The sequence below is a fragment of the Pan troglodytes genome, chromosome 16, assembly GCF_028858775.2.
Source record: "Pan troglodytes isolate AG18354 chromosome 16, NHGRI_mPanTro3-v2.0_pri, whole genome shotgun sequence".
Taxonomy (NCBI): domain Eukaryota; kingdom Metazoa; phylum Chordata; class Mammalia; order Primates; family Hominidae; genus Pan; species Pan troglodytes.
Window position 1 is genome coordinate 48,118,389 of NC_072414.2, and position 15,214 is coordinate 48,133,602.

The window sequence follows — 15,214 nt, forward strand, 5'->3', positions numbered from 1 at the left end:
CTCTCCCCATACTCAATAATGATGAGGATCTGTTGAACCCCCAGCCCCTTTTAAAAATCACAATTTTTCATCTCAAATCCAGCTCCAGTTGTTTTGCCCCTTTCCGACCCCAAGCCTCAGCTCTGGCTTCTCAGCACCTGCACCCTGGAGAGCCTCTGCCAATGGCTCATAGCTTGGCTGTCTTATCCTTCCTGCCAGGGTTTTGAGACAGGAATGAGTTCCAAGCAGCTGACTTACAAAAGGACATTTGTAACACAACCTGTTCTTAATATGGAGACTATATTTATAAAAAAAAAAATTCACCTTCAAAGGATAAAAATTAGTCTACTATCAAAGGTCTTTTTTGAAAAATATAGTAAGGGCTGAGATCAAAATTTTGAGAGACATTCTAAAAATGTTTTGAGTAATGATACAATTGGTAAAGTATTTACCCTCTCAGGCTGATTGCTTTCAAAAATGGAGTGTCTTTTTAATATATGTAATTTTTAATACTTTTGTTAAACTCACACCTTTATTTGCACTTAGACCTTAAAAATTCATTCATTCAATTCATTCAACATTTCCCACAGTTAGACTTTGTGAATGACAGAAATAGGAAAGAGATGTTTCTTTTCCCCATGATACCTCCTAAATCCTTCATCTGTTGATGTACTCTTTTAGGTGTTGGCAGGGGCAGGAGAAAGACAGCAGAGCAAACTGAAGGGTTCATTCCTTTTAAAGCTTATTTTACTATATGACATTATGATATAATTGAGTGAAGCTGGGCTTTGGAGACAGACAAATCAGAATTCAAATCCTGGCTCCATTACTATGTGCCCATGGACAAGTTAATTGACCTCCCCAAGTCTATAAATTGGGAATAAATATCACCTATCTCACAGGACTGCTGGGGGAATTAAATGAGGTAACATAAGTGAGCTATTTAGCTCGATAAGGCTGGTCAAGCATTCTCCTGCTGGTCAGTACAATGAATAAACAGACTTAGGTCCTACAGTTTACATGCAGACAGGAAAAACTCTATGACACTCTTTTTCTGAAATGGGTCTTCAATTGACCACAAAAGGAGAGGTTACACACACATACATCCCACATACTAAATGTAAAATTAGAAGAAAACGGACTCATTATTAATGTGTAAAAGATACTAAAAAAAGAAGTGAAGTTAATTAAGAGACTATAATTCTGGCCAAGATAAATCTATTGTAGATTTTAAAATATTCAGAATTAACACTTAGAAGGACAGTCCTTGGAAAAATAAGTATCTGATCACTATATCACTACATTTTTAATAGACATCCTGATTTTCTAGAATAATTTATCCACTCTAGGTTTATAAGGTATAACTGAAATAAGATATTTTTAAAAATTCATCAGTACTGTTATTTTACACAACTATTAATTTAGGAGGGAGTCATTCTAACAAGACTGTCAATTCCCAAAATTGTCGATTCCAAAAACTCATCTTTGAATAAAAATAGTCATATGAATACACAGTAAAAAATATCACTCTTGTTATTTTTTAGTAAGGCTTTGTACGGTTTTGTTTTTTTGAGGCTAAGTTACCTGTCACAGTGTGCCAAGATAATTTTATCTATAAGCATTAGTTTCTGGAATGGGAATCTAACAAGTAATTTTAAAATTTAATCTTATTATTTTACTTCTCTTATTAATTTAGATACACATATACATATATGTACATATAAAAGTACATATAAACACATTCTATAAATGTAAAAGTAGCAATGGAAAAATTAATAACATATCAGCTGGGGAATCTACAGTTTCATATGCCAGCAAAGCAATATATAGAAACATAGCATTAAGCTTTATAATGAAAGGATTATTATTTTCTTGGCTCAACAAACCCATCTGAATTTAGTGTTAAGTGGAGTAAGAGTGAACACATGCAGGTACTAAAAGGATGAAGTTCTTTGATCTAACTCTTCTTTTGCTACCAATTCTAAATACAATAATACCTCTGTCAGTTTTTAGCTTGTTCACAGTAATGTTGTACCTGCTGGTGCTGCTGCCATTACAGTTAGAGCTGCCATTGACTTGGTGCCTATATAGTGACTTTTTACAAGGAAGCGGGCTAATTCCAAGACGGTGTCAAATGGTTGGCTTAACACTTTCTGGGCCCACTCACACACAAGACGGCAAGCAGAAGAGATAACTTCTTCATCAATATTTTGAAGCTGCCCAGAAGGTTCAGCTCCTTCCAACTAGGCAAAGAAAAAAGGAAATGTTAAAAGACCAGAGAAATTAAATTGAAGCATGTTAAAGATATGTATTCTTAGTTAGAAGATACAATATAAATCTGTGGGTTAAAGTAGTATGAATTGACCCACTGGCAGACATATAAGAGCTTTGCAAATAAGGGACTCATACCCACTAGTGCACAGCAGTCAGCAGCCTTGCGAATATAACATTTTAAATGGTTTTTAAACATACAAGAAGACTGATATTTTGAATCTTTCTAATGTCAAAACTATGCCAATAGCCACATATTTTTTCTAAAATTCCTATAAAACATATTACATGATGACTGACTTTTTCCTCTTGACTATACACACATATAGTCAATATGTATTTTGGAAATATCGAGAAATCAGTAACTTCGAAACTTTTGTTCCCCCAAATTTCATGTTGACGTAGGTCATATACACTAACATTTTTCAGCCACTGTGTGATTTTTTTTTTTTCTTATTTGTAAAAGGCACAGTCGCTAGCCTTAACCAAATGAGACTTTGCAGGATGCATTTCAATGTTAATATAAAGGTACAATTTTACTTATTAAAAAGAAAAGGCTGAATTCTTACCCCATCTCCAGTTTTGTGAAAGTCAAGGTTGGGCAGTGTTGGCATATGAACAAAAGCTTTTTTTCTTAGTCCACTGTAGCAATATGTAATAAACAGTTAAGGTCTAAATATTCAAAATTAAATGAATTGCTTATACAGACAGCACTTTAAAAGTAACCATATATGAAATGAGAAAAAAAAATCAACATGACATAACATCTACTTTCTGAATTCTTCAGTAAGAAAAACCTTAATATTAAAAACTTGGGACACTTTTACTCTTTTGAAACTGAAATACCCCTTTAGAATGTTAAATACTACTGTCTTAAATGAAAAGATTCTCATCTGTTATAAATTTTATGAATAAATGTTCCTAATATGCTGTGCCAGCCACCAGTAACAAACAGGTCAGAAGGAAAGGAATAGCCAGATGGAAACCTGGCACAGGGAAGGGAAACTTTAGCCCAGGGCTCTGGGACAAAAACAACTCTTAAGAGTGTCACAAGGGCTTTAACCTTTTCGTTTCTCTTTTTCCACTGAAACATACAGGATTATCGCCTGTAACATGCCAAAGACACATCAAAACATTTTTGTTTGCATTTGGGAAGCAAGAATAGGTCGTGCAACTAGTGGTTAGAGAACACCTGGAACCATTTTAGAAAAGCACGTTTCTTCCCTTCCCCTTCCTCTCATCTCCTCCATTTTATGCTCTGAAAAAAAGACAAGAGCTAAGGGGGAGAAAATGGATGTAATCCTAATATGATACAGAGACCCTCTATTTTACAATCTTCTTCTAAGAGGAGAAAGAACTATAATGAATTCTTAATTTTAATTTCCTTATTTCTGTTTGCTCCTAAGTATTTCTCCATCACAAGAAGGACCTTTTCTGTACTCTGGCTTTAATTTTAATATGGGCTTTAAATGGATGGCTGAAAACTACTTGTACTGAAAGATTAGTGTTTCTGTTAAAGTTCCATAAGATTTTTTTTTTTTTTTTTTTGCCAAGGAGATCCCCTATGTTTCTAAATTAAAGGAAGAAATGAAGATAAGCTAGCATCTTTCTCCACTTTTATTCTTATAATTGTTAAACATATGGCAGGCCTCAAAACTTCTTACTGTTAAAACAAAGGAGATCAGACCATTAATAACACTTTACATTGATAGACTAAGGTAAAATCTATCACAATTCTAATCTATGAATAAACCATTATTTGCTATTTCTTTCATAGTGTGATAAATACCTGTGAAAGTTACATTTGCAATTATTCTACTTAAGCTTTTGAGTTGCTTTAATTTGAAGTTTATTTCTAAATAAAGTTGCCAGTTGAACTACAACAATAGATGTTCTATAACAAGTGAGAACATAGAGATATTACTAACACCATTCTGGTAAAGGATATTTAGATTTGCCTCTTGTGCCCAAACGACGTGCCTTCATGTTTGGAAAGACATTTTTCATGATCTTTCCAAAATCAGCAGCACTTAATGGATGGTAACCAAGATTGTCACAATAGCTCCTGCAAAAGAAGGAAGGACCAATTTAGAGTGACAGAATTCAGAATTATATCGCAGGGTGCTATTTCAATACAATTTGATCCTTCCGACAAAGTGAAGCAAAGGATCTTTCAAGTCATTTGCCACAATGTCTATGATCATCACTCTTTGGTGATGCATGTTAACTCAGGTTTAGTTAGCTGGCTTCAACCTCAGGGTATATAGTCCTGCTTTCAATAACATTCATAAATCCTGCAGTAAGATATAATGTTGGTACAAAGTTTTCGAATTACAATCCCAACCAGTGCTCATAAATGAATATATCCAGCTCAGCCAGTAGGGCTGTAAGTTTCCACATATGTATCAGGCTCACATACTGGGATAATTTCCAATATACATATCATGCACATCAGACAGAGATAATACTACTAGGTGGTTTAAAATTTAGAAACATGATATGTTTGAACTAAAAGGGACCCTACGAATATACCAACACTCTCATTTTACTGATAAGAGAAAAAACAGGCAAGGGGAGAGGTTCCAAAGGTCCTAGTGTTATCCTCCTTCTACCCCCACCATCCCTAGTATTGCTAGGAAAAAAGTTACTTTGTAAGACAGTAACTTCAAGTGGGATCTGGAGACACACCAAGTCTTAACTACTACTGGAATCAGGTGTTCTGTTTTTCTCTAGAGCTGCCAGTCATAGGTAAAATGTCAATCCTCTACCAGTTCAGCAGCAGACCAAGGCCACACCTTATTCTGGCCACCAAGGCCTTTGGGAGAACCACTACCTGGGAAATATGAATGAAGAGGAAGCCAGAGGAATTCCCTTGTCTCCACCTCACCTCTCATTTAGCATCAACCAGGACAGCTTCTTGATGAAGTCATGCAGAAAAGAAATGAAAACAACTGGAACACATGGTGGGCAGGGTGTAATGAAACCGGGACTTGGGTCTTTTTGTAGATTGCTGAATGTCCTGATAACATCCCTAAAGTGACCTGAGCTCAAGAAGTTAAGTTGGGAGAGACTCAAGAGGAGGCAGAGACCCCTGGGAGCCTTAATACAGAAAGAATAAGGGTAGGTCTGGAGACAATGGTATTTCTCTTGTTTGTGGCTTCCCTATTCCCACAGCAAATCCTGCATACCCCTGGGGGTTAGATGGGAAGGAGTAGCCCAGCAAACACATCACCAACAATGCTACGAGCAGAAAGGGAACTAATGTGTACTGAAAGTTTCCCATATAGGTAGTATTAGCAGCTTCATATTTAAATTGAGACTAAATTTGATACTTTGAGGGCTCAGGGGGTCTTGCAAGGTTGAAGGAGCAAAGTGAAGAGGTAACTATTTTGGGTGCTGACAATGGAAACGAGCTGCATCAAATCATAACAATTTCAGAAGCAAGTTAAATGAGTTCTTTATGGTTCAAACCGGCACAAAAAGAAAATGAGAATGAGGCTCTTTTGCACCCCAGGGACTTGACCCATGTTGATTCCTCTACCTGGAACATTACTTTTCTTATCTTTCAAGTCTCTGCTTAAATTTTATGATTTTTGAAAGGATCTCTTCCAACTAAAGCAATGTCCTCATGTCACACCCTCATCATGTTCCCTATCAGTGTAATCTGTTTCTTTTCTTTGCATGAGTTACAATTACACAATAGTTAATTTATTTGTCTTCTTCATCACACTAAGTTCAAGCAGGGCAGTGACCATACCTATTGGATTCGCCAGTGTATTCTCAGCACTAGGAACAGGATTTAAGGGTCATAGTAAGACCATCTGTATTTAAAACTATAATAAACATTAAAGAAACACATTAAAAGACTTAAAAAAGCAAAGAAGAAACATTGCCCCCCTCCGGATCCTAGGACAGCACTGGCAGAAATGGGTGTAAAAAACTGAAATCAAATAAACAGAGGCAGTGTAATGAGACATTTGAGAGATAATATATCCATTCTATTCTCCATCTGTGTTTCAGATTTTGATTTTTTTTTTCATTACATTAGTAAACCAAAATTTTTTACTTTGGCAGAAGGGGTAGGAGAAAGGTTGGCAAAAGAAGTAATGTTAAGTATCATCGACCTAAAGACATAAAGTGAGCAAAATTAATATAGTAAGTTTAGTTTATTTGGGTCAAGGTTGAGGACTGCAGACTGGGAAATGCTGAGAAGTGCTCCAGAGAATGAAGGAAAGGCTCATGTTTTTAAAGAAAAAAGGACAAATTAGGAGAGGGGGCAATTACAAAAATTGTTTGTTAAGAATTCTCATTGGTGTAGAGAAATAACTGATTAGTAATTGCTATACATTGTTGAACTATAGGGTATGAATTATGGTGCCTAGCATATGGCATTGTTAGGTTAGTTTATGGTTACTTGGTGGTGACAGTCTAAAGTCCATACAGCAGGCAGATTACTTAGCTCAAAGAGGGGAGTGAGAGATGACTACTTTCACATTTTAATGCCTCACTGGGCCCAGTAATTTAAAAGAGCTCACGTTCCTCAGATAAAAAGTTTCTTGTCTTTCTTGGTATACAGACGACCAATGCCAAATTTGTTTTTCAATACAATTTATATTGTGTGGTTATTTCACAAAATCATCCAATTCCATCTGGTTTTTGATACTTATTCTACCTTTTGGAAGGATATAACAACCTCATTGTCAAATACTCTGGTGGATAAATATTAAAAGTACTTTGTAGACATAAATAGCTCAAATTATTCCTCCTGAATCATGTCAGAAGAAAACTGCCTATGATTCAAAACTTTATGCTTTGATAACTCATTTCAAACAGAAAATAAAGAGGGCATCAATGTAAAAACAACAAGAACAATACCTAGAATAGGTTCTCAATTTCTTTAATTTTGTGAAATGTTAGAATTGAAAAAATAAATCAGAAGTTGTATAGTTCAACTTCCTGCCAGATGTAGAAATGGTCATACTCTTAAATGATGGGTTACCTCAACACGAACCCTTCTTTGATGGGGAGGACTCTTTATTGTGAGGTGGCCTTATCCAATTTCTAGTGGTTATAATTTTTAAAGAAAAAGAATTTCAATAGGACACCTTTCCCCATTAAGAAAAATCTAGATATTCAATGATTCTTTTAAAAATCTAATTTAGTAAGTACTTACATAATATTTATTCAATTTTGTGCTATATAACAAACCATTGGTCATTCCAGGCCATGTGGAGATCTTTGTTAGTTTACATCTCATTTTCCTGCTTCATAACGTTAACTGCAGGTTGACCAAGCAAGATACAGTGTCAATTAACTCTTAACTCAGTGTCAGATTATACTTTGCAAGACTCAAAAAAGGGTGAGTAACGGAGAATGTTCTGTTTATGCGATCACTAACACTCTAACGTCATTTTAAAAATGAAATAATTTCACACCCGTAATCCCATCACTTTGGGAGGCCGAGGCAGGCAGATCACAAGGTCAGGAGATCGAGACCATCCTGGCTAACACGGTGAAACCCTGCCTCTACTAAAAATACAAAAAATTAGCTGGGCGTGGTGGCAGGCACCTGTAGTCCCAGCTACTCGAGAGGCTGAGGCAGGAGAATGGCGTGAACCCAGGAGGCGGAGCTTGCAGTGGGCCGAGATTGCGCCACTGCACTCCAGCCTGGGCAATAGAGCAAGACTCCGTCTCAAAAAAAAAAAGAAGAATTGTTTTTTTTTCTCTTGCTCCTTGTTTAAAAGTACATTTTTAAGCCTGAAATTAAGCCTAATATTCAATATGACTATGAACACATCACTCAAAATCCATGGTAACAATTCAGTCTTTAATATTCATTCATGTCACAAATTTAATTGTACAAGTTAAAGGTAAACATTGTTTAATGGTACAAAAATATAAACAATGAATCACAAAAGACTTGTGGTAAAATATAGTCATGGGATACCTAACCATACCTGACATTTTTTGAGTGCTTTCTTTGTGTTAAATCATTTAATCCTCTCAACAACCTTAAGACAGGTAGTTTTATTAAACATATTTTATAGATGAGGAACTTGCACAGAGAGGTGCACTAATCCCTTTATTTAACAGATGAGGTATTTTTATTGCTAATTGATAACTATAAGCATACTGAATGAATAAAGAAGAATCAAATAGCAATAAAAAATGATGCAGGCGATATCACCACGGATCCCACAGATAAAACAATAAAAAATGATAATAAACCAATAAAAAATGATACAGGGGATATCGCCACTGATCCCACAGAAATACAACTACCATCAGAGAATACTATAAACACCTCTACGCAAATAAACTAGAAAATCTAGAAGAAATGGAAAAATTCCTGGACACATACACCCTCCCAAGACTAAACCAGGAAGAAGTTGAATTTTTGAATAGACCAATAACGGGTTCTGAAATTGAGGCAGTAATAAATAGCCTACCAACCAAAAAAAGCCCAGGACCAGATGGACTCAAAGCCAAATTCTACCAGAGGTACAAAGAGGAGCTGGTACCATTCCTTCTGAAACTATCCCAAATAATTGAAAAGGAAGGACTCCTCCCTAACTCATTTTATGAGGCCAGCATCATCCTGATACCAAATCCTGGCAGAGACACAACAAAAAACTTCAGGCCAGTATCCCTGACGAACATCAATGCAAAAATCCTCAATAAAATACTGGCAAACTGAATCCAGCAGCATATCAAAAAGCTTATCCACCACCATCAAGTCAGCTTCATCCCTGGGAAGCAAGGTTGGTTCAACATACGTAAATCAATAAATGTCATCCATCACGTAAACAGAACCAATGACAAAAACCACATGATTCTGTCAATAAATGCAGAAAAGGCCTTCGAAAAAATGCAATATCCCTTTATGTTAGAAACTCTCAATAAACTAGGTATTGATGGAACATATCTCAAAATAATAAGAGTTATTTATGACAAACACAGCCAATATCATACTGAATGGGCAAAAGCTGGAAGCATTCCTTTTGAAAACCGGCACAAGACAAGAATGTACTCTTACCACTCCTATTCAACATAGTACTGGAAGTTCTGGCCAGGGCAATCAGGCAAGAGAAAGAAAGAAAGGATATTTAAATAGGAAGAGACAAAGTCAAATTGTCTCTGTCTGCAGACAACATGATCCTATATTTAGAAAACCCCATCGTCTCAGCCCAAAAACTCTTTAAACTGATAAGCAACTTCAGCAAAGTCTCAGAATACAAAATCAATATGCAAAAATCACAAGCATTCCTATACATCAACAATAGACAAGCAGAGAGCCAAATCATGAATGAACTCCCAATCACAACTGCTACAGAGAATAAAATACCTAGCAATACAGCTAACAAGGGAAGTGAAGGACCTCTTCAAGAACTACAAACCTATTTAAGAAATCGTACTGGGAAAACTCGCTAGCCATATGCAGAAAACTGAAACTGGACCCCTTTCTTACACCTTATACACAAATTTACTCAAGATGGATTAAAGACTTAAATGTAAAACCCAAAACCATAAAAATCCTAGAAGAAAATCTAGGCAATACCATTCAGGACATAGGCATGGGAGAAGATTTTATGAAGAAATCGCCACAAGCAATTCCAACAAAAGCTAAAATTGACAACTGGGATCTAGTTAAACTAAAGAGCTTCTGCACAGCAAAAGGAACTATCATCAGAGCGAACAAACAACCAACCTATGGAATGAGAGAAAATTTTTGCAATTTACCTATGGACAAAGGTCTAAGATCCAGAATTTACATGGGACTTAAATTTACAAGATAAAAACAAACAACCCCATCAAAAAGTGGGCAAAGGACATAAACAGACACTTCTCAAAAGAAGGTATTTATGCAACCAACAAAAATATGAAAAAAATCTCAACTTCACTGATCATTAGAGAAATGCAAATCAAAACCACAAAGAGATACCATCTCATGCCGGTCAGAATGGCGATTATTAAAAAGTCAAGAAACAACAGATGTTGGCAAGGATGTGGAGAAATAGGAACACTTTTACACTGTTGGTGGGAATGTAAATTAGTTCAACCATTGTGGAAGACAGTGTGGAGCTTCCTCAAGGATCTAGAACTAGAAATACCATTTGACTCAGCAATTCCATTACTGGGTATATACCCAAAGGAATATAAATCATTCTATTATAAAGACACATGCAAATGTATGTTTACTGCAGCACTATTCACAATAGCAAAGACATAGAACCAACCAAAATGCCCATCAATGATAGACTGGATAAAGAAAATGTACATATACACCATGGAATTCTATGCAGCCATTAAAAGGAATGAGATCATGTCCTTTGCAGGGACATGGATGAAGCTGGAAGCCATCATCCTCAGCAAACTAATGCAGGAACAGAAAACCAAACACTGCATGTTCTTACTCGTAAGTGGGAGCCGAACAATGAGAACACATGGACACAGGGAGGGGACCAACACACATCATGGCCTGTTGGTGGGGCGGTGAGGGGAGGAAAGAGCATTAGGACAAATAGCTAATGCATGCGGGGCTTAATACCTAGGTGACAGGTTGATAGGTGCAGCAAACCACCATGGCACATGTTTACCTATGTAACAAACCTGCACATTCTGCACATGTATCCCGGAATGTAGAGTAAAATAAAATTAAAAAAAAAAAAAAAAGTAAACTGAATGCTTGTATTGTAACCAAAATTACATCATTAAATTTTTTCCTAATATTTATAAAAATAATTAAGAATTATCAATTTTCCATTAAAAGGACTCTTAAGACTTACCTAGACCCATAATGTTATTTTAGTGAGTCTTAGTATTCAAATATTATAAATGACAATAAAGGATATGGGACTTTTGGGAGGTCCCAAAGACATGGTAGAATTACATTGCCTTAAAAGTATTAATCAAACAAAACATTTGCTAGACAATCTGAAAGACAAATGAAGTACAAGTAATATGGTCAAATATCTAATTAGCTTGAGCCTTAGAAAGTGGAAAAGTTGTTGTAATCCTCCCTTATTTTTAAGGAGTAAATAGATCTTAAGACTCTGGAGAGAAAACTCTTCAAAAGTGCCTGACCCTAACCATAAAGAAATTGGTCTTTTCCAGTGAGTGTGGTGGCTCATGCCTGTATTCCTAGCACTCTGGGAGGCCGAGGTGGGTGACTGCCTTAGCTCAGGAGTTCAGGACCAGCCTGGGCAACCTGGTGAAACCCTGTCTCTACTAAAAATACAGAAAAAAAAAAATTAACTGGGCATGGTGGCGGGCGCCTGTAATCCCAGTTACTTGGGAGGCTGAGGCAGGAGAATTGCTTTAACCCGGGAGGTGGAGGTTGCAGTGATCAGAGATCACGCCACTGCACTCCAGCCTAGGCAACAGAGTGAGATTCTGTCTCCAAAAAAAAAAAACAAACAAACAACAACAAAAAAAAAACAACAGAAAAGGAAAAGAAAAAGAAAAAAGAAATTTATCGTTTTCGTATTGTTCTGTGTTTTGGGCAGAACAATGATATAGTATGTTGAACAATGTACTAGTAAGCCGATCTTAGACTAGGATCATACTAATATATCACCTTTGAAACTCATTGATAATGCTTTTTTTTTGTGGTAACTACACAATGAACAATATATCTGAAAGATTACTTTGCTTGAAGTCAAAACTAAAGAAGAGTTAAATTATTTATATATAAAAAACTATCATATATGACCCTCCTTAACCAGGACTTGCCTTTCCTTTCCATCATTTTGGCTAATAATCCTACAAAAAAGATTCAGTCATGGTGAATCATGATTCACAGGTTAAGAACCTTAACCTGAAGTTTATAAATTGCTAATAAAAAAATCCCATAGTTTATGAAGTCATCTGATAAATCCTCAAGATTTTAAAAAGAAATTTGTGTCTTTACTTAATCACAGTAAAAAGTAAATCTTAAAGGCTTGGGTTCTCATGGCCTATGAAGAAGCCATTTAAAATGACTATTCTTTTTTTATTTTTATTTTATTTTTGAGACAGAGTCTCGCTCTGTTGCCCAGCCTTGAGTGCAATGGCGTGATTTCTGCTCACTGCAACCTCCACCTCTGGGTTCAAGCAATTCTCCTGCCTCAGCCTCCCGAGTAGCTGGGATTATAAGCGCCCACCACCATGCCCAGCTAATTTTTTGTATTTTTACTACAGACAGGGATTTGCCATGTTGGCCAGGCTGGTCTCGAACTCCTGACCTCAGGTGATCTGCCTGCCTCGGCCTCCCAAAGTGCTGGCATTACAGGGGTGAGCCGCTGGGATTACAGGGGTGAGCCTCTGTGCCCAGCTAAAATAACTATTCTTTTTTTATTGTATGATTCCATTTATATGAAATATCCACAGTACAGAAATCCATACAGACAGAAAGATTTATAGTTGACACGTGTGTGGTGGAAGGGGAAACTGGGGCTGTCTGCTTAGTGTATTCAGGCTTTTAAAAAATGACTATTCTTTTGGTGAATTTGGATTGTTATTTTTAAAGCAAAGACACACACATATGTGATAAATATATTGATCATACTCTACATATAGTATGAGCTCTCTTTGTATACATACTTTCATTTTTGGATTGCCTGAGGTCTCCGTTGTTTTAAATTAACTGCATATAAGCCCAGCACGGTGGCTCAGGCCTGTAATCCCAGCACTTTGGGAGGCTGAGGTGGGCAGATCATGAGATCAGGAGATTGAGACCATCCTAGCTAACACGGTGAAATCCCGTCTCTACTAAAAATATAAAAAAACAATTAGCCGGGCGTGGTGGTGGGTGCCTGTAGTCTCAGCTACGTGGGAGGCTGAGGCAGGAGAATGGTGTGAATCTGGGAGGCAGAGCTTGCAGTGAGCCGAGATCGTGCCACTGCACTCCAGCCTGGGCCAACAGAGCGAGACTCCGTCTCAAAAAAAAAAAAAAAATTTAACTGCATATAAAATGTCCAGATTTATGATTATCGACAGTAACTACCTATAGATTAAGAATTAACAAACATTGAAAGAAGGGGCCTTGACCCAGTAAATTCCTGAGTAACCATCTCTCATCTTTGAATTTCCATCCAGATCCAATTATACTACATTTAGTTCTTCAATAGTTGGGAACATTTCTGAACTCATGTTAGTAAAAGGATAAATTCAAATTTTCACAAGGTTGTATACATGATAACAAAAAAAGCCAAGAGACCCTAGTGTCATCTGATGTAATCATACCATTTCGTAGATGAGAAAACTAAGGAAGAGAGAGGTAAAGATGGTTTGTAAAATGGTTTGTAAGATGGTTTGTAGTTAAATAAGTGGTTCTTTACTGATGACTCAAGTAGAATTTCATGCAATCAGTACTCAATACATATTTGTTGACTGGTTGCACTACAACATTTTCAAAAGGTTCCCTCTGAAGAACAGTGATCAGCCCTCAATTTTACTTTTCTGCATAAAATCTTAATAAATACATACAGCTGTAATGTAAACAGTATGACATTCTTATAGAATCTGTGTCAGTAGAAAATGAGTGAGATGTAGTTACCTACCATTCATGAATGTATAGAAGAGGTGAGAAAAAAGGACAGAGACTTAAATAGGTTCTCCGCAGAAGACGATACCCAGTTGGCCCAAGAACATATAAGAAAGGCACTCAACTTCATTAGTCATCAGGGAAATGCAAGTTAAAACTACAATGGAAAAAAGGATAATGTCCGTATGCAGAAGAATGAGCTAAGAAATTATGGTATATATTCACAAGTGGGATACTACGTAGCAGTGTGAATGAATAAACTAAAATGCATAAATTGTACAAACATTGTACAGTTGTACAAATTGTACAAATATTGAGTAAAAAAGCCAGATAAAAAATATAGTATATTGTATAACATCATTCATGTAATGTTCAAAAACAAGCAAAGCTAGCCTGTGGCATTAGAAGCCAGGACAGAGGTTACCCTTGACGAGAGAGGTGCTGGTAAAGAGAGTGAGTGTAAGAGGTTATGAGGCAGGATTATGGCAATGTTTAGTTTCTGAATCTGGATGCTGGTAATACGAAGGTATTCCTTTTGTAAAGATTTGTCAAGCTGTAAACTTATAATCTGTATATATTTTCTGTGTGTATGTTACTTTCCAATAAAAGTTACATAGAGTACTGTAAATAAAATGCCATGCCTGAGCTAGAACTAAGGGTCTAATATTATACGGAGAAAGGAGATTTAAACTGGGCCTTAGAGAACAAGTAGATTTACTCATATGGGTGTTAGGGTGGGTGGAGGGTGAGGCAGGTCTATTTCATGTAGAGGAAAGAATATGAACAAAAACTGAGAAGAGCAGCATGTGGTTTTGAAACTAAGAATTTCAAAAAAGCTAACATGTAGACTTATGTACAGTGAACAGATCAGGGTAATTAGCATATCTATCATCTTAAACATCTGTCATTTATTTGTGTTGGGAACATTCAATATCCTCCGCACTACTTGAAAGTATACACTACTGTTAAGCATAGTCATCTTTCAGTACTATACAATTTATTCCTCCTATCTAGCTCTAATTTTGTATCCTTTAACCACTCTCTTCCTATCCCCATCCCCTTTCCCAGCACCTAGTATCTTCTGTTCTACCTTTTACTTCTGTGAAACGAACTTTTATCAACTTCCACATATGAGTGAGAGCATGCAGCGTTTAACTTTCTATTCCCAGTTTATTTTACTTAACATAATGACCTCCAGATCCATTCATGTTGCTGCAAGTGACAGGATCTTATTTTTAATGGCTAAACAGTATTCCATTGTGTATATATACATTTTCTTTATTCACTCATCTGTTGGACACCTAGGTTGATTCTTTATCTTGGGTATAATGAATAGTGTTGCAATAAACCATGGGGGTGTTAGGTGTCTCTTTGATATACAGATTTCTTTCCTTTGGCTAAATGCTCAGCAGTAGGACTGCTGGATCATATGATAGTCCT

At 36.4% G+C, this 15,214-nt stretch overlaps 1 protein-coding gene across 3 annotated transcripts in view; it reads right to left on the reverse strand.

The window, feature by feature from the left end:
- The window catches only part of RFX7 (regulatory factor X7), a 151,142-nt gene that overhangs the window by 8,809 nt on the left and 127,119 nt on the right, over window positions 1-15,214 (reverse strand). For all 3 annotated transcript variants that reach the window (XM_063794976.1, XM_054667560.2, XM_054667561.2), the window contains 3 exons: window positions 4,195-4,315; window positions 2,820-2,900; window positions 2,015-2,222 (listed from right to left, as the gene is read on the reverse strand). In XM_063794976.1, the coding sequence (XP_063651046.1) occupies window positions 2,015-2,222; window positions 2,820-2,900; window positions 4,195-4,315 (410 nt within the window). The remainder of the gene's footprint in view (window positions 1-2,014; window positions 2,223-2,819; window positions 2,901-4,194; window positions 4,316-15,214) is intronic.